The 23,811-nt window shown below is 42.2% G+C and overlaps 3 protein-coding genes and 1 long non-coding RNA gene across 6 annotated transcripts; 1 reads left to right on the forward strand and 3 right to left on the reverse strand.

The window, feature by feature from the left end:
• Positions 1-755: 755 nt before the first annotated feature.
• LOC146272767 (uncharacterized) lies at positions 756-10,866 on the reverse strand. The gene is made up of 3 exons (XR_014766673.1): positions 10,464-10,866; positions 1,645-1,726; positions 756-1,221 (listed from the first exon to the last, which is right to left on the reverse strand). It is a non-coding gene; the product is annotated as an uncharacterized LOC146272767 (long non-coding RNA).
• LOC146272768 (arf-GAP with GTPase, ANK repeat and PH domain-containing protein 1-like) lies at positions 1,606-14,783 on the forward strand. The gene is made up of 19 exons (XM_084705812.1): positions 1,606-2,713; positions 5,387-5,445; positions 5,610-5,697; positions 5,816-5,901; positions 6,001-6,142; positions 6,234-6,368; positions 6,470-6,591; positions 7,349-7,510; positions 7,660-7,743; positions 7,853-7,957; positions 8,145-8,304; positions 8,565-8,693; positions 8,793-8,933; positions 9,268-9,327; positions 9,647-9,798; positions 9,901-9,991; positions 10,092-10,314; positions 10,524-10,830; positions 11,093-14,783. The coding sequence occupies exons 1-19, from the start codon at positions 1,606-1,608 to the stop codon at positions 11,348-11,350; spliced, it is 3,612 nt and encodes a 1,203-aa protein (XP_084561938.1). The 3' UTR covers positions 11,351-14,783.
• Positions 14,784-15,134: 351 nt separating this feature from the next.
• LOC146272769 (atypical chemokine receptor 5-like) lies at positions 15,135-17,369 on the reverse strand. 2 transcript variants are annotated; one of them, XM_084706079.1, is made up of 3 exons: positions 17,239-17,369; positions 16,643-16,923; positions 15,135-16,506 (listed from the first exon to the last, which is right to left on the reverse strand). In XM_084706079.1, exons 2-3 carry the CDS (start codon positions 16,919-16,921, stop codon positions 15,673-15,675), a joined length of 1,113 nt encoding a protein of 370 aa, XP_084562205.1. In that variant the 5' UTR covers positions 16,922-16,923; positions 17,239-17,369; the 3' UTR covers positions 15,135-15,672. The 2 variants fall into 2 exon arrangements, with proteins under 2 accessions (XP_084562205.1, XP_084562204.1); XM_084706078.1 differs by lacking the exon at positions 17,239-17,369 and having other exon boundaries at positions 16,643-16,939.
• Positions 17,370-18,919: 1,550 nt separating this feature from the next.
• Positions 18,920-23,683, reverse strand: LOC146272770 (phosphatidylinositol 5-phosphate 4-kinase type-2 gamma-like). 2 transcript variants are annotated; one of them, XM_084706076.1, is made up of 10 exons: positions 22,989-23,683; positions 22,807-22,904; positions 21,390-21,486; positions 20,934-21,083; positions 20,692-20,838; positions 20,340-20,378; positions 19,781-19,894; positions 19,413-19,686; positions 19,155-19,258; positions 18,920-19,057 (listed from the first exon to the last, which is right to left on the reverse strand). In XM_084706076.1, exons 1-10 carry the CDS (start codon positions 23,136-23,138, stop codon positions 18,977-18,979), a joined length of 1,254 nt encoding a protein of 417 aa, XP_084562202.1. In that variant the 5' UTR covers positions 23,139-23,683; the 3' UTR covers positions 18,920-18,976. The 2 variants fall into 2 exon arrangements, with proteins under 2 accessions (XP_084562202.1, XP_084562203.1); XM_084706077.1 differs by having other exon boundaries at positions 18,970-19,074.
• Positions 23,684-23,811: the final 128 nt, after the last annotated feature.

A 23,811-nucleotide genomic window follows, 5' to 3' on the forward strand; every position in this document is an offset into this window, starting at 1 on the left:
ACGTATTTCTTTCCCTCTGCATCATTGCTTTCTCCTCCTTTCTGAAAAGACAGAAGGGGAGGGGGAGTGTGTATTTGAGGTAGAGCAACAGAGAGCCGGAGCTGCCCAAAGATTGCTATACGAAAAGGAGAGGGAGAAAGAGAGAGAGAGGAGAGAATCAGGGATGGGTAGGAGGAGGCAGAGGTTTCTTCCTCCATTTTTTGGGTTGCTCTGACACGACTCTCAGACCGTGTCAGCCAGACAGAGAACAACCATCTCTCTGGGTGCTTCACCCACACCTAGAGCCTTCTCCCTCCATCCTCCTGAAGCTGGAGCAGGGCTAGCGGAGGTCTAATGGTGGCTAGCAGAGTAGGGGGCTGAAGGCAGTGACTGCTGTGAGCAGAGGAGGAGGGGCTGGGCTGAGCTGGTGTATTCGCTCTGCCTCACAGACACATTTTATTGACTTGCTAATTGGCTGAGACACTCGGAGGAGACTAGGACCGACGAGAGCTCCTGTACAGAGGAGGGATACAGGCAGAAGCATTCTGCAATCTGCAATCTGCATTCCAAATATCCTTTTCCACTCTGGAGTCATTACAATGGATGTTTTCAATCTCGTTGATCTACGCAGTGTGCTTACATGATTCATGCATGACATGAATGCGTGTCTTTGCCTTACATGCTATCAGAAGAAGACTCTCAAAGCCACACGCTTTGTGACACAAGAATGAATTCAATTTGGTTTTATTTACCTTCAAACAGGTTTGTCTGTGCATGATCACCTAAAGTCCTTACCACAGTAAATATGCTTCAGTGTTATTGAGAGAGTGGAATAGGTGGATACGTAACACAGTATTTCTAGAACACAGGGAACACTGGGGAATGTCACAGCAGCATGAAGAGAGATGATGGATATCCCTCAACACAAATGAAGAAATGGTCTAAAGAAAAGTCTACATATTCAAGCCACTTGCCTGAAGCAAACCATCTTCTTGTCTTTTGTGGAGTGGAGCACAGTTTTTATGGATGAATGCACCAAGTTCAATTGTCGATTCTGATGACACCATTTCATAAAGAATCAGACAAATTCACTCTAAAAGCTGATACATCAACAATGAGGAAAAACAATTCCCAGAATTTGCAGTATGGAAATCATCAATCTTAAGGAGAAGAAGCAAAATACGTAAAGGGGTGAACTGTGAGAGACAGAGGAGGAGACTGGAGGGACCACTGTTCACAGATCTGTTGAGAGAAGGTGAGGTAGGATTAAATGAAAGTGAGGATTAAAGGTAAAGTACTGTCTAGACTTGATTTATGAGCAAATCAGTTTATTAACTGAAAGTGTAGTGAGTGTATGTTCCACAAATTTATAATACACAGTTGATAGATTTATCATTACTGGCTCGTCGCAAGCTTAAGGAAACGGCAGGGGTTCCCTTCAACAGACACATCTCATCACACACAGTTGGACAATCTAACTGTATTGCCTAATAGGTGTATGATTTTTTGTGGCGCTCAGCACCTCAATTCTGAGGCCTCAAGCTTCTTCCTGTTTGCCATGAATGTGACCTGTGAATCTGTCTGGGTCAAAGCGTGGGCGCTGCTGCGCTGAAGTCTGCCGCCCTCATGAGCCACGCGGGCACACTTCAGAGACGTACCACCTACCTCATCTCCCTCACCTTGGTCAAGGTTGAGCCTGTGCCAGGAGATGAGAAGACCCCAATACCCAGGAGGCAAGCAGGGGATCCTGAGGAAGAGGTGGAGGAGGAGGTTAGCAGGACCACTGAGGATGAAAGAGAATGTGCATGTGCTGAGTTTGAAGGAGATGATAATACAGAAATTGAAGAGGAGGAGCAGGAGGAAGTCAGCTATTGTGGTCCTGTCCAAGAAAGGGGAAAACGTGAGATAAGAAACAGTCATGGCTTTGGACCCTCAAAAGATAACATGTTGGTCGGGAAAATTAAGGATCCTCCCTTATTACCTGTTAAAGAGTCGGTGAAAGCTTATGGAGGGCTTTACTCTGAAGGGGGCCTGAGGAAGGATGGATCCCGCCCCAAGACAGAACTTTACAGGGATCCGCCCATTCTGTTCCTGAGGGGTGAAGAGGGAGGCGAGCCCAATGGGGATCGCTCCCATCTGAGCATGCCCATTTCTGATCAACCTCATGTCAGCCAGAGGTCTGAGGTCCTGATGAGGTCACACGCAGGGGCCGGGGCCATGAGCCGACGAGAACTTAGAGAAGCCAATCAGAGTGTACCTCCTTCTGCCAAGAGTCTTGACCGCAAGGACAACCGCGTTGGGGATCGCTCTCCTATGACATCTGCGACGGCTGCCCTGGGGCCTTACAGAGCGTCCTGGGCAGACAGCGATGGCAGGGCCACCCTCATACGTACGGGGGCACCCATAGTGGGAGGGTTGACTGGTGTGGTGACAAGGGACAGCCAGCGGGGGGATAAGATGAAGACCGGGTCCACCTCTCTTCCTGCACCTCCCAATACCAAGCCCCAGAGAAAGGGCAAAAGTCGCACCCTGGACAACAGTGACCTACATTTGTTGTCTGAGGACCTGAAAAAGGGAAAGGAGGGTGGCACAAGCCAGCGTGCCCCAGCTCGCGACCGCAAAATGTTGAAGTTTATCAGTGGGATCTTCACCAAAAGCACCCCTGTGCCCCCCAGCTCCAACACTGCTCCCCCTCTCTATACACCAATACAGAGAGGGTCGAGTGAGGAGGATGGTAAGACCCTCCAGCACAGCATACACACACAGAGGGATACATCACACACCACATACACACACAGGTTGGGCCAAGCCACTAAAAGCCCATGACATGCCATAAAGTTACTCCCTTTGTCTTTTAAGTGACCCCAACTGGCTGTATTAGTGCTGCTGATAGGATTCAATCCATAGGATCATCCATCACTGTACTTGGGTAAACCACACTTTTGTACTATACAGCTTAAACATAAGGATGTGGTAAAGATAGCTGATCTTGGATGGGTAAGCCTTTGCCTGGTCATTAGTAACCCCCACCTCTCTCTTATTTCACTAAAGTAGGCTTTTATCCAGTAGTTTAGAGGTTGAGTCTATACCTCTAGAGCAGGAATACAATTTCAATAGAAAAAAAATGGTGCCAGATAATGCAGGATTGTGATATTCATCTCTAGGAAGGTTGAGTAAGTAACTTCAACTTCAAAAGCTTTAACTTGTATGACTACTGGGGATTGTCCTAAAAGTCAGAAAGGGTACTTAATGTAGGGAATATTCAAATCTGACTTATTCTGATTATTTTTTTGACATGTTTGATGAAGCAGGATGTAGGATTGGTGTAAGTGTTGAATAATTTGTCAGGCGTAAGTGGACATGAATAATTAAGGGTGGGAGTACACAGAGCTGTGTTCTTCTGAGGAATAGAAGAGGGGAGAGAAAGGGGGAGTTGGGGGTTAGGGAACACGGAAGGGACACTTCCTGCTTTCTCTATGGAGATTTAATCAATGTCCGAATGGAGCCCTTTCACTCAGTAACTTGACATTGTGGCTGAGCTTATGAGAACTGAATAACTAATTTAGAAATGTAACATTTGAAACTTTGTAGAAAAGTATATTCAGATGCTTTATCCAACATAGTGATCAAAGAAGAATTGCATATTGACAACAATAGGTAAAATATACTGAATATAAATATCTTAGTACACATTTTGTCTGTTAAAATATTTTCTAGCAATTTACCTATATCATCCATGTTTATTTGATATACCACCATCTAAGCCCTTAATTGGGTTAACCATTCACTGTAGCATTTCCAACATCATATATGGGTATAATAACTTGCATGTACTGTATGTCAGTGTGTGTTTGCATGTGATTTTGTGTGTTGATATGTGTGTGAATTTGCTCACACACACCGCTGTATTCATGAGAGTATGCATTGTGTGGACAGGCAGTTTCTGGAAGAAGGGTTGCCATGGCAACAGCAAGAAGCAGGAGATGCTATTCGGTCTGTGGGATGACGCTGAAAAGAGAGGGGGGAGGTAGGGAGAAGGAGAGAGGGAAATAGGGTTGTGAGAAACAGATTGATGGGATTGGATTGGGAATTGCAAAGTGTAAGAGGGGTTTAGAGTTAAAATGTATATCCAGTGGTAGAGGAGGGGGAAGAGGTGGCTTGGTCCATGTTGTCACTGAGGTGTGGCCTGTGAGGTGTGGCCTGTGCTCAGAGCACTGCAGAGCCACCATCTGTTGTGACTTTACAGAGGGATCCAGTGTATAAAAGAGACACACTCTGTCTGAGGTTAGGCTGTTGATGTTTCTTGGTTTATTTGATTGATGTGGTGTCGGCTTGTGTGTATGCGTGTCTTTGTGTGTGCAGCTCTGCCCTGCAAGCATTAGGAATAAGCCTATAAATCTTCTATCCTCCATTTTCCTGTATTGGTTTCAAGTGCCTGCGCTAAGAAATTCCTTTTGGTTAAACAGGGGACTTCAGAACACAATGGCCATCAGTCTCATTCAATTTGAGACATGGGATTCTACTGCTCACATACCCATGTGGAGGAATGTCACATGCTTTTATAGTACATGTGTTCTTTAGTCTTCTGAATCTGTCCATTAGAGTTTTTAAGAACAACATCAGTGCTCCTTCATTGATCGCAAATATCCCCATGAGGCATGTTGAACATAGTCACAGTGTTTTTCCTTTATGTCATGCAGCATGATGGTTCCCTTGTTTATCAATTTTGTTCTCATTGACAGTCACCTATTGTTAGCAACTCATTGCTCCCTATACATGTTTAGCATCTTTAGGAGATGTTGTGAAAATATCATAAGTAAATCTGGTCACAAATACTTATTTTTTTATTTTCTCAATCCTTTCCTTCATCAGGTTAATGCTTTGAAAATGTATAGGAATTTATTAGAAAATTCAATGAAGTATGAATGAGTTGTTTCACCTTACATAGAGCATGTTGCATTTTAAACACACAAACACACACACACACACACACACTGGCACATTCTGTCTCCATCTACAGAGCTGCTAATGAACCTGAGCTTCAGTCCTGCAGTCCCACTGAGACTGCAATTAATTTTCACTCCACCTCCACTATACACCCTCATTCTCTCTCTCCCTCTCTTTGTTTCCCCTCCCCCCCAACACTCTGGTCTGTGCCATCTGGACATATGACAGGGCACGTATGGGAAACACACATATACAGAACACACGCAAACATACACTGCAGAAGGAGTGGCCACTCAAAATGGCATAATGTAGAGCAAGACAGCTAGTGACTTTTAAAGTTTTTCTGCCGATCACCGTCAATTGACAGGAGATCACAGCACTGACCATTTATTTGAATCTGTATGTTTCTCTCTCCCTTTCCCTCTACACCCCTACCTTTTCCTTTGCTTTTGCTTGGCAGCGGCATGTGCCAACAGTCAAGAATGGACCTTCAGTCGAACTGTTCAAGAGCTTCGTTTGGTAAGAGTTGTTTAACTTTTTCCTTCTTAATTGACTTGAGATTGTGGCAACATGAAGGGTGTATCAGTAATAGTATATTGATTATCCTGAGGAAAATAACAAACAGCTTAACATAAATGGCAGTTAAAGATGTGAGGTCTGTTCGTGTGTGTGTGTTTGTCCAGGGAGTTTTAGGAGGTCTCCGCAGCGGAAAGTCAGCCTTGGTCCACAGACACATGACTGGCAGTTATCTCCCCCTGGAGAATCCTGATGGTTGGTTGGAACGTCAATAAACAAACCATCATTACTGTGGTGAACAGGTCCCTGAACAGGTTCTACCAACGTACAGTCAGCATACAGGTGTAAAGCCCCTTTGTCTTGTTTCCCTCAGGGGGAAGGTACAAGAAAGAGGTGCTGATTGATGGACAGAGTCACCTGTTACTGATCAGAGAAGAGACAGGACCCCTAGATGAACAGGTGTGTATATGGTTGCTACTGAGACTCACTGGCAGGGACAGTTTATGGACATGTCCTCCTTTTACATCTCCCTACTCCTACAACATCTCTCATTGACAGTTTTCCAGCTGGGTGGATGGGGTGATCTTAGTGTTCAGTCTGGAGAATGAGGCCAGTTTCCAGGAAGTATATAAGAACTACAGCCAGCTGAGCATCCACCGCAACATAACAGAGATTCCCTTCATAGTGGTGGGCACCCAGGGTAAGACATATAAATATATTGTTTTTGTATTGTGTCATTGGCCTTGGAACTTTTTTCAAGGGATTCTATGTTGACTAGTGCTTCCATCTAGATAAGATCAGCAGCACCAACCCGCGGGTGATCGAGGATGCCAGGGCACGACAGCTGTGTTCAGATGTGAGGCGTTGTACCTACTACGAGACCTGTGCCACCTACGGCCTCAACGTGAACCGAGTATTTACTGAGGGTACGTCATCTTACCTCTGAATGTGTAGTCTTCAAGTCAGCTTCCAAAAAGATTGAATTCAAAACTCTTTTCTTTTGATTTCTTTCCTATCTCAACTGTAGCTGCTCAGAAAATAATGGCCGTTAAGAAGCAAGCTGCTCTCCTGGCTTCTTGTAAATCCCTTCCTAACTCACCTAGTCACTCTGGAGGCTCCACCCCTGTGTCAGGAGTCTTCCCAGGGCAGGTATGAAGGCATCAATAACCATATCCTCCTGAGCACTAATGCTTTTTAAAAGAATGTTCTTAGGGATGGAAAGCTTTTGACTGCAAGTTAGATGGTAGTCTAACCTACACATAATGATACATACTACACATACTGATATGAAGCTTGATATAAAGCTAACTTGCGAGATGAATGTGAGATATATCTGAAAGTGGGGAGTGCTAGCTACATAGCCTGTTTTGTAGGTAGTTTATAAACTCAAGCAATGGGTTGAGTGAAGTCTGACATTTATTCAAATCTGTTTATTTTGGTATGAACATAATATATTTGACTTCACAATTTATCCAGTGTATTACTTACAGAACAATAAGTTGGAACAGCAACTCCCGAAATGCCTGGGCTTGTAAAATGAACTTGAGAAGCAGAAAACTGCCCTATTAAAGAGGAGGTCTAGCACTGCATACAACATGATTGGAAACATTCTGGATTAGTTATCCAACAACACTCTGGATTAGGTATCTATGTTTTGTGCAGAACTGTAACACTGTTGTAAAAGTGTTGTTTTATCACCCTCCATCTAATAGTTTCAGAAGCATAGTCTCGGAAGTTAAGGTTTTGTCTCAGGTGTTAAGTCACAGCTTAATCGTCACTAGCTTTGCTTTTAACAGTCTCTGTCTGTCTGTCTGTCTGTCTGTCTGTCTGTCTTCATGCCTGCCTCTCTCTCTCTCTCTCTCTCTCTCTCTCTCTCTCTCCCTCTCTCACTGTCTCTCTCGCCCAGGCCAGTAACGGTGGTCACAGCAGTGACTACTCGTCTTCCCTGCCCTCCACTCCTGTAATCAGTCATAAAGAGATCGGGGGGGCAACTGGAGGGGAACGGCTGGGCAGTGCCACTCCAGGGTCCGTACGCAGTGCCCCTCGCAGACGCACCTCACGTTTTGCGGTAACAATCCTCTGCTAGACATCACAGGTCTCCTGGTGTTAGGGCTGTACTCCACTGTACCTTTTTCATCCCACCACATAGGCCCAATATCTGTCTCTCTCTCTTGTAATAGAAGTTGTGTGTTGTATCATGGGTGTGGTGTCCTACAGGGCCGTAGGGGCAGTGACTCAGAGAAGAGGAGCTCAGACCCTAAGGGAGACCTAGGCAGTGGGCGCTCCATCCCCATCAAACAGGCAAGTTACATCGCCGTTAACTCTCGCTCCTCTCACTCTAACCCTCACTGCTCCTTGTTTAGGATGACACTTATCCAGGTTTCTGCCTCTGTCTTCTCTCCATGACCAGAGCATATTGCTGAAACGTAGTGGGAACTCTCTCAACAAGGAGTGGAAGAAGAAATACGTCACACTGTCTAACAATGGCATGCTGTCCTATCACTCCAGTGTTAATGTGAGTCCGTGCAGGTGTAAGCAAGTATTATAAGAATTGTTATATCAACTGATCTGGAGGAGGATATGACGGTGGACTAAACTGTTTCCAGTTGGCTGAGTCTCACAAGTAGGGAGACAATGGATAATGGATATAATGCAACATATTATTGTCTGTAGAGCAGGTTGTTTGTGTTGTTGTTCGGTAGGATTACATGCAGAATACACCTGGGAAGGAGATGGACCTGCTAAGGGTAACGGTGAAGGTGCCAGGGAAGCGCCCTCCCCGAGCCGTTCCAGCCTGTGGCCCTCCGCCAGGCCTCAATGGCCTGGTCAAAGATGTCCAGAGTCCCGAGGGAACCAGCTCAGGTGAAGAGGGCCAGGGGATGGCCTCTGTCTCTCAGTCTATCCTTTTGACATATTATTCTGTTTAATCTGAATGTGTCTGCTGCCGTAAATGTCCACGTTGTCTATGCAGACATGTCTCTCATCTCTCTTAATTGTGGTTGGTATTTATAAATGTGTAGAACAGAAGTACTCTCTTGCCTAGTTGGGTTAGGGTGATGTGTTCAAAATGTTTGCCTTGTCTTTTAGTTGCCTATTCTTATGTTGAGTCTTCTACTTTGTAGTCCCTGTGAATGTCAGCAGTCTGTTGCCAGTGGAGGAAGGGGCAGGGATTCGGGGGGGGCTGTCCCCTGGGGGGAACAAAGGGGTGGAAAGATGCTCCACCACACTCTCCAACAAGGCCCAAAGTGTTGGTAAGGAAACAAATACATATCTCTGCAGACTATGGAAATTCTCTTAATTTTCTTTTTTAGTTAACGTATGGTATGGTATGATTTGTGTTTCCATGGTAGACTCTTCCATTGAAGGTCTGTCTAGACCCATATCTTCTAAAGAAACAGGTCTCCCTGCCTCCCCGATGATTGACAGGAAAAAGCACAGACGGAAGAAGAGCATGAACCAAAAGGGGGATGCACAGATTGGTCAAGCAGAAGGTAAATCATTGACTTCTATGGTATATGCCATTGCTACATGCACTTTAGAGTGGATGATGGCAAGCCCAATATGACTATAATGTTTTCACGTATAGTACAGATTGCTGTACAGAATAAAGAAATTAAAAGAACATATATGTAAATGCAATTATTTCTGTCATTGTTCTTTGCCCACGCCTGCCAGACAATTTCATCCCTACTTTCCAAAAAAGATCTGCCTTGCTTTTATCACTTTGATCTATTTTCTCTTCGTGTCTTTATCCGCCTCTGCTTATTGTTCCTCCCTGTCTCTTCTGCTTCCCTGGGACTTCTGCTTTTTTCTTCTAACTGGTAGCAAAGCGCAAAATGTGGAAACTGAAAAGCTTTGGTAGCTTAAGAAACATTAACAAGACAGGTAATGAGAATCTGCATACATGTCTGTCTGTGTGCCTGTCAAGGTGTTTGTATCTGGGCTATTAAATTCAATTGTTTATGTAGCACCATCAATGTTTAACTGCTATTCTACCCTGTCCATATACTGTAGAACCATCTACCTCAAGTAATTCACACTGTAATTGATACATATGTTTTGTTATACTCTAAAATGAGACAGGGCAGCTGCTGTACCATCAGGCATTATCATTATGATAAAAAGTTTATCCTTGGAGTGTACCACAAATTACTTGTCTGTGCTTGACCTGCAACTAAAGTCTGTCTGTGTGTTGTTCTGTCAGATGAGGACAACTTTGACTTCCTGATTGTTTCGAGCACGGGCCAGACATGGCACTTTGAGGCCCAGAGTGTGGAAGAGAGAGATTCCTGGGTACAGGCCATTGAAAGCCAGATCTTGGCCAGCCTGCAGCTATGTGAGAGCAGCAAACCCAAGGCAAGGAAGCAAAAGCCCCCTTGCATACACACACACACAATATCAGACAATATTCACAGACAATATTAGTGAGACAACCTGACATGTCCACTCGTTTCACAGGCTCGTAAGAACAGCCAAAGTGAGGCGGTAGCTCTGCAGGCTATCCGTAATGCAAAGGGCAACAACCTCTGTGTGGACTGTGAAGCACCCAGTGAGTCAGCGTTTTCACCTCTTTTCTCCCATTCTCTTGATTCCATGTCCTAAAAACGACCTAATCTAAATTGTCCAAACATTGCTCTGTCATCCCTCAGACCCAACCTGGGCCAGTCTGAACCTGGGTGCTCTGATCTGCATCGAGTGCTCAGGGATCCACAGGAACCTTGGCACCCACCTGTCCCGTGTTCGCTCCCTGGATCTGGATGACCTGCCACGCGAGCTTACATTAGTACTTAGCGCCATTGGCAACCACCTGGCCAACAGTATCTGGGAGGGGCGCACCATGGGTCGCCACAAACCCACCCCTGATGCCACCCGGTAAGGACAAAGGATGGCATAAGATTCTGTTGACTAATTCCACTCTGATTGTGGTTAAATTACCTGAAAGTGAGGCAGTTGCATTCATATGTGTTTGGTAATAGCATAGGAGGGGAGGGAGTTGTAAAGTTGTCTGACCGTTCACATACCTGTTTCCGGTCACACCTGCTGGTACCATGGTAACCTTGTCCCTTCCTCTGCTGTTCCAGCGAAGAACGAGAGTCGTGGATCAGGGCCAAGTATGAGCAGAGGCTGTTTGTGGCGCCTCTTCTAACACCCAGTCCGAACTATCGCCCAGAAGTCTCCCTCCATGCCCGTCTGCTGTCGGCAGTGATGGAGCGTGACCTACCCCGGCTGCTGCTCCTCCTGGCCCACAGCACAAAGGAAGACATGAATGCCCCCCCTGGAGCACAGGCCCACAGCCCCAGCTCTCCCCTTGCCCCTCGGCCTTCGTGCTCTGCCCTGCAAGCTGCATGCCAGCTGGCCGATGTGGTCATGACGCAGCTTCTGATCTGGGTAAATCAACTTCCCTCTTTTCCTCATCCCTCACATCTCTTGCCATTTCCTCCTGGCATACAAATTTAGTCAGAATGTATATGGTGAATATGTATATGGTATATGTATACATAGTATATCTATAGTATATCTATATATAACGTCATATTTATATAGTATATATAGTATATGGTGAATGTATATGGTGAATCTGGTGTGGCCCACACACCATATTGTGTACTAGATGTAGATGTCACTTGCTGAAACTCTCCCTCTATTTCAGTATGGCAGTGATGTGAGGTGTCGTGATGCCCAGGGCCAATCGGCTCTTGCGTTGGCACGTCAAGCAGGCAGTCAGGAATGTGTCGACATTCTCCTGCAGTATGGCTGCCCCAATGAACCCTCCCCCACTATTGCCACCACGCCCAGCTTCTCTGTTGCCACCATGCCAAGCCTCTCTATTACTACTACACCCAGTCTCTCTCGCAATAGCAGTGCTGCCAGCCTGAGCCGCAGTAGCTCTAGAAGAGCAGTGTCATAACCTAAATGTTAGTATGTGTGTGTGTGTGTGTGTTGCACATTTGTATTCATATACATGATGTATCCATAACAAAGTCTTTAGTTTCTAGCAGGTTTCACTAAGCAACTATGTCCTCCTAGTGTCCTCTGAAAGGTACCTGTGACTTCCCTATAGGACACAGTCACAGATCAGCAGGCCTGAATGAACAAGCAGCCAGTTCTGTCACCCCCAAGCCTGGGGGCTAAGCTGTGAGTGGCGCCTTCTCAGTAGGCTTATCTGTGTGTGTATATGTGGGATGTAGCTACTCAGTGGGTTATTACTTACTCACTACTGCAACTCTGACAGCCTGCCAAAACAGACTCAGTGGCTAGAACTCTGTGGGGCATTCCAACAGCCAAAACAGAATTTGGGTTATTTGAAAATGGGTTCCGCTAACCCCTGAATCCCATCACAAAAAGATGGACTGGTGGCCAAAATACAGACCAAAATGATAGTTTTCCTGTATGCTTAAGTAAAGAACTGCAATAATCAGATTTAAGACAGTGGATGTTTTTATCATTCTCACCTTGTCTCTATGTGCTTGGGATGTCTTTATAACAAGTCATGCAAGATAACGTCTTAACTCTATTATTGAAAAAGCTAACCACCAGTTTAAAATTTAAAGATTCTTTTCTCACTGAGAAAATAATCTTCCTTAAGCTTCCACTTAGCTGATAAATTCCAATGCATATCCCCTCTACAAGAACAAATGTTTGATCTTGCTCATTTTCCTGGATGACATTGAACTGATACAAACAAAAGTAGTTGAGTGGATAAAAGGTCAACATAACTAGGCATTTAGCTTGTGTTGAAATGTCCACTGCATAAAACCAATCACTGTTCTACTGACCCATGAACAATGCTACTGAGGTGAGGTTCAGGTGAAAATAATGTCCAATTTGTATTTTAACAAGAGTACAAATAATTGTATAGAAATACATATATAAAATTACTATTATTACAAAAATGGTCATAGTTATAAATATTGAGAAGTGCTTCTTGTCTAAGATTGTTATTGTATGTTATAATGTTTCTACGGTAGGTTCTTGTTTCTAATACTAAAAAGGTTTACTCTTATCTGTTCAAAGGTTTATGGATGTGACAGGTTATGTCATTTTGTTTTGCAATCAGTCAGTTATTTTCTACATTACTTTGACATCAACGACTGATATTTGTTCTGTTTATTTGCGTGTGTTTTGGAAACAAATGTGAATATAATTATGCTGTAGTCTAATCTGGAATGAGTTTAAACCTACTCTACTCTCGTGTTGCATTCCACCCTGATAAAACGTCTCTTAATTCCCTTTTGGCTGGTATTAGACAAATTATTTGAAATAATTCACAAAGTTGCAGGACAGGGAATAATAAGTCATAATACATTAATTAATATACTTATAATAGATAAGTAGCAACATTTTACTTACAAGTTTGTCTTCATCTGTCCACAAATAATACAATTTAATGGCAACAAATGCAGTTTACTCCATTAATTAATTTTTAAAGATGGTGTAGGCAATGTTGGTGAGAAGCACATTTTTGTCATATTTGTCTAAATAAACTTAACATCTTGATAGCAACCAATACATCTAAGGTTTGACAGCAATATGAAATAAATCTGACATATATGGGTGTCGTAGGACTGTAAAATACACGACAAATCATTACATCATTCCAAGACTAATTATTGGATGGGCTCCCTGTCGGTTTACCTACCTACCTGCGCGCACTCTGCTCCTGCACTCAATGTGTTTTACTGTAGTAGTCAACCAGGCTAGGCCAAGGTATTCTTAAACAACAAAGCTGGTGGCTCAAGAATGGCGGAGAAAGAACAGGCAATAAATCCAGTTCCAGATTTTACAGTTAAAAGACAAAGGAGAAAAAAGACAATAGTTGAAAGGGCTACTAGCAAAAAGAGATCGGATTTAGCAAGAAATAAAACCAGAGTAAATATCAGTGTTGCTTTTCCATGCTGGCGAGAACTAAGAGATTTAAAGCTCAATTATAGAATTTCCCAATACTAACATGCTATCTTGAAAGTAGTGAGTACTAACGTTAGACATGTTTACGTTCATAGTGTTGTGTGTGTTCTTACATGTGAATGCGACATAGGTTAATTACCCCAAAAAGCGATGCTGCTCTCAAAAGCGCTCTTTCTCTTGTGGACTAAATAGACTCGACCCTCGGCAGTTGTGTAGTCAGGCGGCACGTTCATGTGTTTGTGGGAGTGGCTTTGAAGGGAGGGTATGGGATATAATGGTTTGAATCATTTGGAATTGAAGCTAAAATAGCTAGCTTTGCAAAACTTGCCTACACCAGCTTTAATGTTCAAACGATTCTCATTGAGCGTGGCCCTCTGCCACTAGATGGCGGCACCTCCTCTTTCCTTCCCTATATTGCGATGTGCTTCAAGGGACAGTTCGCCCCAAAATTTAAAAATGTCCTCTGACCTGTAATGCATCTAGAGTGTTTTGGTGTGAATTGCCCAGTTTTGGAGGCAACAGCCATAGAGATGTCTACCTCTCGAATATAATGGAACCAGATTGGGAAATTTTTGTGCTCAAAGTGTGGTGAAGACCAGGATAGTTCCATTATACTTGAAAGAAAAAAAACATTTATATGACCGTACCCTCCAAAACTCTACAACTCAACTTTCCTCTTACTCAGCACTTCAAGTAAGAGGAAAGATATGTTTTTTCGATTTTGGGGTGAACCATCCCTGTAAACTCAAGAGAATGTATCTGCCAGAGCGGTACTTCTCTGATCTTAACAGTGTTAGTTTCAGAAATGCAGTTTAAGTATGAATAAAAAATGCCTTGATTATTAGTGAATGTATAGCTAAGTTTGGATTCTGAATTCCTTGTTTTAGATCCAAAATGTGCTTTTTCTGTTGTTTAAACTCATTATTCAGGGCATAATGTTTCACCAGGTAGAGTGTGTATCACTTGGGAAAAGGCCTTAACGCAGGGGCCCAGGTTCCATTCCGGTCTGGGCCAGTTCCTGCATGTCTTCCCCCTGTGTCTCTCAGCCTTTCCTCTCAATGTCTCTGTCAAATACATAAAAATGCACAAAAAAACCGAAACAAAAAAAACCTAACCTTTCTTACGTTTACTGAAAAAAAGTGTTCTATTTGAATGTTTTGGTGCACTGCCACACCTCCAAACGTAAAGAGGTTTCAACCAAAACGAGTATCATTCCTACATACAGAATCATACAGAAGGTGTGGAGAACTTTGCTATGAGCACTGAATCCGAAATAACGATGGCCTTGAGAATGTTTGCAGATGACCATATTAAAAGAATGATGACTAAGTGGTGTGTTGCTTGAATATTGATCAGAAAATATAAACCTTCTCTAATATGATCTTTTTAAAGTTTTTTTTTAACCTGAAAATAAATATACTGTATTGATAACTTGATGTGTCTTGAAAAACTGTAAGCTTCTTTTTTGCTTTGCATAGTTTTTTTTACTCATGTAAATAGAGCATTAGGTATAAATACAATTACTGTCAAACCTGTGATGCTTTATTTATAGACTGGGTGATTATTTCATATACATGTGAAACTTTTACTCAAACTCAAAGAGAAAGGAAAAACATCATACAACAAAGCAACAGAATAAACATTTCATAACAATATTTTTGTTTTGTGTCACTGTGCTGTGGTGTTGAATGAGTGACAAACAAACTTGTTTCTCCAAGTGAGAGACAAAGAGTGTAGATTTTTTTCAAAGATTTGAAAAAGATTTATTTCAAAATCAGAAAGCATAGAGTCCCTAAACATATATCTCGAGAGCATACACATGTTGTGAAATGTATGTTCAGCGATATATAAATTATTCCTGGTTTATATTATGAACGCATGCTGTCATGAGCCCTCCATGTGGCTCATTGGAGAGAGATTTCACCAAGGAGATAGTAACTAGATTTATTTGAGTAAATTAGCTATAAAACATTTAGTAATACAATCAATATATTTCGAATAAAAATAATAAGTAAAACATCCAATTGTACAATACAATTTGTATTATATATATAGATTATTTAACAGACATAGTACACATGCTATACTTTAGGATGTGTAACTTTAAGGACTCAACATGGAAAATATTTCCTTCCTGGAACTGCACACTTTAATGTTGGCTACAGGAAAAAACAGGAAGGGCATACCAGGAGAAAGTGTACTGGATAGTTCATTCCATCATGCACCTTCTTTGGGGAGGAATAAAATATCAGAAAATGACATTTCAAGACTTGAATTGGGTAAATTATTTCCTCCTGAAATATAGTTCTCTTACCGTTTGAAAATCTACACATCTGATTGACTAGTGTTGTTGTCACTAATCTCTTGTGCTTTCTCATTGGAACATGTGCCCTGTTTTTCCCCATTTCTCCCTCCCACTACACGTTTTGCATGATTCTCAGCCCCTCCTTCCAGCATAGCTTGTCTTTGCAGGTGATGAACCACAGCAGCAAACAACTGCTTGCGAAACTTCCTACTGAGAAGGTTGTAGAGAATGGGATTGGCCACGCAGTGCAAAAGTGACAGGCACTGGGCGACAGCATAGGCAAAGTGGATGTGCTCCACATCTGTGCAGCTCAGTAGACGTGGCTCCAGGCTGTCGAGCAGCATAAGCATCACGTCTATGTGAAAGGGCAGCCAGCAAATCACAAACACCAGAGAGTAGACATGGACCAACCAGAGGTCCTTCCGCCTATGGTCCCGGGCCACAGGGTACCCACGTACCACTCGCAGGGTCAGCAGGTTAAAGGTCACAATGACAGCCCCTGGGCCCAGGAACTGGAGGATTAGAGAGGTGAAGGTGAGTGCAGTGAACCAACCAACAAAGTTATGTACAGGGTAGAAGTAGCATCCTGGTTCATCCCACTCCAGCAGCCGTACATGGGAGCCTTCCATAACTGCCAGGACAAAAGACAGGATCCACAGAGCTGCACATATTAGGCCTCTCTTCCGCTTCTCCGTGGGCCCCCAGGGTCGTGGCCCTGTCTTAACCACAGCCAGGTAGCGCTCTACTGTCATGTAGGCCAGGAAGAGCGAGCTGCTGTAGAAAGCTATCACAAAGACCAAGTTGGTGAACTGGCACAGGAAGTTGCCCCACAGCCACACATGATCCATAACGGCCTTTAAGGAAGACAAAGAACACAATACACTGACATTTCCATGTAACTTCTTAAGGGACATAAAACATAGACTTGTTTCCAGACAGGAAATCAAAGAACAATATTATCACACCTCCACTCGCCACATTGCCACATACCCCAAGCATGAAGAAAGGCACCACTGTCATCATCATCATGTCCGAGATGGCCATGTTGAGCACACAAAAGACCACACCATTGCTGCTGTATCGCCGACGCCAGTTGACCCACACCACCATGCAGTTCAAAACCAGGCCCAGGATGAAAAATACCAGATAGAGCAGGAAGACAGCAATGCGCCGCGAGACATAATCCAGCTCCACATGGCATTCATGGAGGAACCAGTACAGGTCCGTGTAATTATCATCAAAATAGGAGAAGTTGTGGTGGTCATCCATGACTTCCGGGAAACACATTAACACAGTTGCTGTTAATTGTCTGACAACCGTCTTAAAATAAATGAAGCTTTAAGACAGCCGACAGTTAATCAACTAATCACATTCCGAGACGTCTTCTGAATTGCTGTCTTTACTCTAGTAACATAAACTTGTACTCAAACACATGAACTCCAATCTTTCTAATTCTTATTCTAGTTTTTATAATTCTCTCCATTAGAAACCTGTTTTTTCTCAAACATTATTTCCATACACTCAGTTAGAATGAAAGTCTACCTGAGCTGTGTAGAAGGTGAGTGAGAAAGCAGGTGAGAACTTACCTTGAGGAGCAGCGAGCTGTACAAAAGATGAGATCAGTAAAGTGGGACAAAAAATGTATCAACTGTGTAAGGGTCTCTACGTCCAATGAGCATTAGTTTTTTTTCTGCTCTACTTCGATTTGTGAATTTACACACAAACATACATATACACACACTGAATCAGCACAACCCAGATGGAGGAGGGGACAGGATTTCCTTTGTAGGGGAGGAGTGGGGCAAGAGGAAAGAGGGATGAGAAAAACTAGTCACAATGGAAGAATACAAAAAATATATAAACATATAAAGATACATCAAAAATATCCTTATACTCTCTTGTATTACATTTTACCGCTGTAGCCTATAAGACTGCCTGTCACATGTATTATGTTCTTCTGTTAAGAGCATTTGCGGGAGAGCTGATCAAACAGCATTCACACTTTTATCTGGAGGTCACCCAAACTACAATAACATTTAGTTTGGATTTGTTTCAAACGCTTCTTTAGAAATAGCCCTTTACCTTCTCCAACCCACTTGTACAACTGTGTCCACTCAGCAGTACCCATTGTTGAAATGCTAACCTATTCTGTTTATCTTCCCTCGAAGAACAGGAACATGTGTCAGCAGATTTATGATTGGTGCAGAGACAAGACAAGGACAAAATTGAACTTCTAACCCATGGCTATCATTAAAGGCATGTTACACTCTTCGAAGCAGCCCTGAGGTATTCACACTGAAATCTTGAGGGCCATGTCACAGTTTGCACAAATATACACCCCCACACTAGATGTACATACACAACACACACATTTGAGGCCATGTAGATCCACCAAGAACAGACAAGTAACCAACAATGCAATAGTTTCCTAGACATGGTCCATGTACACAAGCTAGACTACTGCACCATGTCACAGAACTGCTGCATTTTGAGTACATTCCCATGTCAGGACATGTTGTTTTCCAGGTTAGAGAGGAAACATTTCTGCAGTTTGACATTCATAGCATTTTTCTGGTACTGAAAATAGCACAGGCTTAAAGCAACATGAAATGTCTGTTTCTCCTTTCTTTTTTAAAATAAATATTTAATAAATTATTGGAAAATACTTCTGTTGCTCATCTATTTGACACCATATTTGTTGGAATGTTATCTAGAACACTATGTTGTAGTAAACTGTCAAATATCAACTCATACATAAATTAAACATTTAATGAAATCAAACTAAACATACGCAGAAGTCAATGATGAGAACATAATTTTGACTGAATGAATCATTTGTTTTTCTAAAATACTTATCCAATCTGATTCAATGCCACAATGGTCATCATCTCGGTCCCACTGTTCTGATACATCTTGTTTAAAACGCCAGTAAATTAGCTGCAGTCAGACTGACATTCATCTCGTATCAGAATGTTATTAGTACAGACCAGGTTTCCAACATTCCACAGATAAAGACCACTGTGAGCACCTCAGGATATTCTTATGATTTCTTTAACCAGTCCCAACAGTCAAACAGTCCAATCAGTGTATTTAATCAAACAAAAAGCTCTTTAGTAACTTAAGAACAATTAGTGAATATATTACGGTCATCGAATAACAAATAATGTATAGTTTGAATAATTAATACAATCTAAATGTCTGAAACAAAAACATTATCTGAATTGCTGAGATTAAATATTAAATCAAAAGTTTAAAAGGGAGTGCTACTGCAAATTGACTAGCTTATTTATAGTGAGGTGTGGTAGCAGTGGCTGTGTTTAAACACTAAGCAAAGATCTTGGCGATGAACTCACGGAACCGTTTGGCATACTGCTCAGGGTGAACAGTTGAGATTTCGGCTCCAGCCTGGTGGAGAATTCACACTGCAGGTAAATTGATGAACCAGAATCTTTGCATATTTTGGCCATTATTTTTTGTGCATTTGTGTGTGTGTGTTACTCACCCCATGTTTTACAGTCTTGGCGGCATGAGCAGCTTTCTTCTTGGTGTCGTAATGGGTCAGCACGTTAATCAAGCCCATGAAGTACACCTCCCTCTGGGGAGAACCTACAGCATCGCAGTCACAGGAGCAGTATATAAGAAGACTATGATCAATATCATGGGATGATATTGATCTCATCCATGATTGAGGTACAGTATCATAACTCTCTGACTGAAATATCATGTAAAGAATCATGTTGTTTTTCTAGTCTGATCTCACCTTCTGCACTCTGGATGGCATATACATCCACATAAGGGTCAAATTCCCCAGGGCCCAGTGGCTTGAAGGAGTTCATGTACCCTGCGATGCCCTCAGGGGAGGCCCCATAGGAGCCGACAGCAGCAACAGGGGCCAGGCCATTCTCCTCCTCTTCTTCCTCATCATACGAGGACTCCTCCATCTCTTCCTCTTCATCTTCCTCCCTCTCTGCCCTCTCTACATCATGGATGCCCAGCAGCAGGCTGTAGTCCATAATCCTCAGATGCACCAGGAACTAAGAATGCATACAGACAAACTGAAAATACACAAATACATACACACAAACACTCACAGACACAGCAGCTGTCTGTGGGACTGTGGGACTTTACCTCTATGTCTCTGTTCAGCTTGTCCATAATCTTCTCCTTTGCAGCCTCAGACACATATACTTTCTGCATATTATTCCTGAAGTCTACATCTTTGTAAGTCGGCAACTCTTTCACCTAAGGGGATGACCAGGACAGGAGAGAGTAGACTGAACTGAAATATATTACTAAATAAACCATGGTTCAGAAAAACTCACTATTGAATCAGAATCAGAAAGGGGTTTTAATCACCATGAAAGTTTGCACAGACAAAGAATTTACTTTGGCAGGAAAGTGCATACATTCAACATATAGGAGTAAATCTTAAATAAGTGGTGTAAGTTTAAAACAAGTCTAACTATACTATATATATATATGCTAAAGTCTAATTAACTAATACTAAATAGTACTAAGGGGACAGGTATGTAAAATTAAATAAATATAAAATAGCTATAATGTACAATATAATAATACAAATAGGGTGCTTAGTGCAAATATGACATGGGTGCAAAAATGGCAAGGGTGCAATATGTAGCAATGGTTTTAGAATCAGTGGTTTAAAGTCATTGTCTGATAATCTTACCTTTTCTTTAAAACTAGCTGCACGGGACACCAAGCACCCCTGATAAGAGAATAGATAGCATGCTGTATAACCAACTCAATCCATCCAAGTTGTTTCTTTTAGCCAACAGAACATTTTGACTTTGACTCCCCCTAGTGGTCATGTCTGGCGGCACTGTGAGCACACTGGTACTACTCCCCTGAATACAATTACTATCAAGCAAAATAAAAATGAAAACAATCTGAACTGCCATAAATCATAATGACATAAATGTCTACTTCAATCATATTGGCCATGGTATAACAGTTATTCAGGTGTTGCACAAAACAAAAACAGTCTTATACATCAGATAGATAATGCAATTCTTCCCAACCTTGAGGTCATATTTTCTGTGTACATGTAGCCTGTGGCTGAAGACGTTCCTCATGACAATGAGGTATGTGTCCTCACTCTCCACGGTGACCCGGTACATGCCCAGGAACTGAGGCAGCAGAGTGCTGCCATGGCATGTCACTATATACTAACAAAAATAAATATGCACACATTGAAAACGGCAAAAAAACGTTATCACATGGTAGGGTGTTGTTGAAATGTTAATAATGAACAGGCCTTTACCTGGTGATATTCAGACAGGATGTTGTGAATGTCTTCTACCTCCTCACTCGAGATCTGCTTCACCATCAGGGTTCTGTCATATGAAGTCAGCATCAGACCCATCCCCTGCCCCTCCCCATCCTTGACAGGAGGACTGCGAGCTAGAGACACCTGTGGATAAAGGAGGATATGACATACACAATAAAACATTATCTAACCCTGTGGATAAAGAAGGATATGACATACACAATAAAACAATACATATTACGTTTATTTATATAATAAAAACATGTCTGACATATCTGCAGTTAATGCAAATGTCAGGCAAAGTCCATGTAAATTTTAAACGGCCCACATCCCCACAGACAACCTTTCTAGCAATGTGCTGTACCTGCAGAGAAAGTAAATGACTATGCACCCAGAAGTATCTAGGCATATCGGTGTTATTGTACTGCAGTATTTCCTAATGTAGCCTACCTGATAATCCTGATCTTCTATTCCAAACCTCTCTCTAAGGTTTCTGAACACCTGTGGACAGTACTCTTTAAACTTGAAATGGCCTGGAAGATTCTCTCTGTGGGGGAAAAATAAAAGTGGTTTTGCAATTGCTAAGTAAATATCAACACTATACAATTTTCTATTATCAACTAAATATATGGCATGATTCTATAAAAAGTAAGTAAATACTGTGGACATGGATGTTTGTCCCTCCTTGTCTTGGTCTTTATCTCCTCTCCATATCTTAGGCAGGAATTGCACACTTCCTTGTTCAAATGGAACACCACGCTCCCAATCACTTGCAGTATACAGTACTTCCACAAGAACATGGCAGCAGAGAAGAGACAAAGGCTGATATAACTAACGTCATGGTTGCTGACATAACTGAACGTCATTTCTGCAGACAGCTAAACTGAATAACTAATTGATATGGTGGAAAATAAGTTGTCACAAAGACATGCTCATATTGTGAATAGTTTTGCACAAAGTTGAGTGGTCGTCAAATATTGCCAATGCACACTATTAGGCCTACATTATAGTTTTATATTATCAAGCCAAACCTAATATATAACAACACTGTCATAGACTACCATGAACAATGTATTCCTAAATTATAATTTTCTCTGCTGTGCAGAGAAACTAAGACCTAACAATGAGGGAGCAGTTTTCAACAAGGTTTCAGAATTCCAGACCAGATTAAAGGATTTGACAAATCCACAAAATCTCACAGAAGTTGCACTTTAGCCTCTGTCTCCAACTACAAATGCTGGACTACAGCAAAACAAAGACAAATATCAAGAAAAACAACCAATAATACTTTATGCCCTGGTGGTTACCAATCATTTATGGAGGGGGCAAGCTCTAAAAAGTGTGATCAAATTCTCTCTCTCTCTCTGTCTACCCCACACACACACATACAGACACACACACATACACATCATGTTTCACATTCCTTCAGTGGACATGTCATCTTGAGTCTAATTGCCCTAGCTACTTAACTGCTGCACGTCACAGTGTTGCGCTGTACTCAAAAGTTTAACTGTCTCATCTTGCTGTTAAAATCTCCTCACTGCTTTGAGAAGAACATTTAATTATTTATAATTAATAAATCTTAACTTTGTTGCTTGCCTTGATCTGTATGGTAAATCTGTATGTAAAACATGTTCAACAATCCCTCCAACATCGACATAAAAAACACGACACTGAAGAAGTGACAAAGCTTCAAAATTATGATAAACATAACTTATTGTTTTGTTTGGAAATACTGTACAATGCCTGTTGCAGAGGAAGAACACATCTGCTACTTTCAAGTATCCCTCCAATGTGTAAATTCAATGTGTAGTCTATTAATTTACAGTCTCCATAATAAACTTGTATTGCAGTAAAGCAGGCCTACTTGTTGAAGAGGTGGTTGTTGACTTTGATCTTGGTGTTGGCTTTGAAGTCATCTGGGAGCAGCATGACAGGGACAGGTACCTGGCTGAGATCATTAATCTGCAGGCAGTAGATACATGTCAGAATCATCACATACACACAAACTGGACTTGAGCCAGGACTAACACACTTCTGGACGTATACCGAATGATTGACTCCCCACATAAGGACGCTTAAAACTGGATCACTGGCTCGGAACACTTCCACTTTCTGCTGTACAAAATGCTTCTTCTTTGTCTTCGTTTTAGGCGCCAGGATGCTCAAGGGGCTCGTTGTGGCACCCGGAGAAGACATTTCACCGTTGAGAAGTGGTCCGCTCGCAACTGATGAATGTTGCAATTATAAACAACCCAATAGGCATAGGTTGCAGGATACTGGAATCCTCCGGAAAGTTAATTCTTCGTCTTTGTTTTTTGAGCCGTTCAGATTCACTCGGCTTTTTTCGTTTAATCCTACCTTGCCTTCAAATAGTCCTTCTCGATCACTCAGTTCCTGCCGTCAAAACATTTGCCAACATCTGGCATCTCTGACAGTGCTACGTGCCCAGTGGACAGGTGTGGGTGACCGTTTAACCACGTGCTCCTCCCACATACGAAAACAAAATAGCCCAAGTTATTCACTAGATTTATTCATCATATTTAAAAAAATCTCTCTCTCTCAAAATGAAGTCATATGGACATTTTTGAAAACCAAGTTTAACGCGAACTGCAAACTACGGTGTACTAAAGTCTGTAATTCTATTAGTTCCTGGTCATATGAGAAAGATTGTTGGATTACGGACCTGGACTAGCTTTTACTGCCACAGAGAGGTTATTTCGAACCACAAGTAGCTTTTTGTTGAACCTTCTCTGAGGGCTCTGAGTCTCACATGAAATCACTTATCGTGATCATCACATTTTAGGTCCGAAAACGTACAGTCATAGATCGTAACAGTTAAAAAAGCATGTCACATTTATTCGTCTGTTTA

Source organism: Hypomesus nipponensis, chromosome 9 (genome assembly GCF_054491055.1).
Source record: "Hypomesus nipponensis isolate SF chromosome 9, ASM5449105v1, whole genome shotgun sequence".
NCBI lineage: Eukaryota > Metazoa > Chordata > Actinopteri > Osmeriformes > Osmeridae > Hypomesus > Hypomesus nipponensis.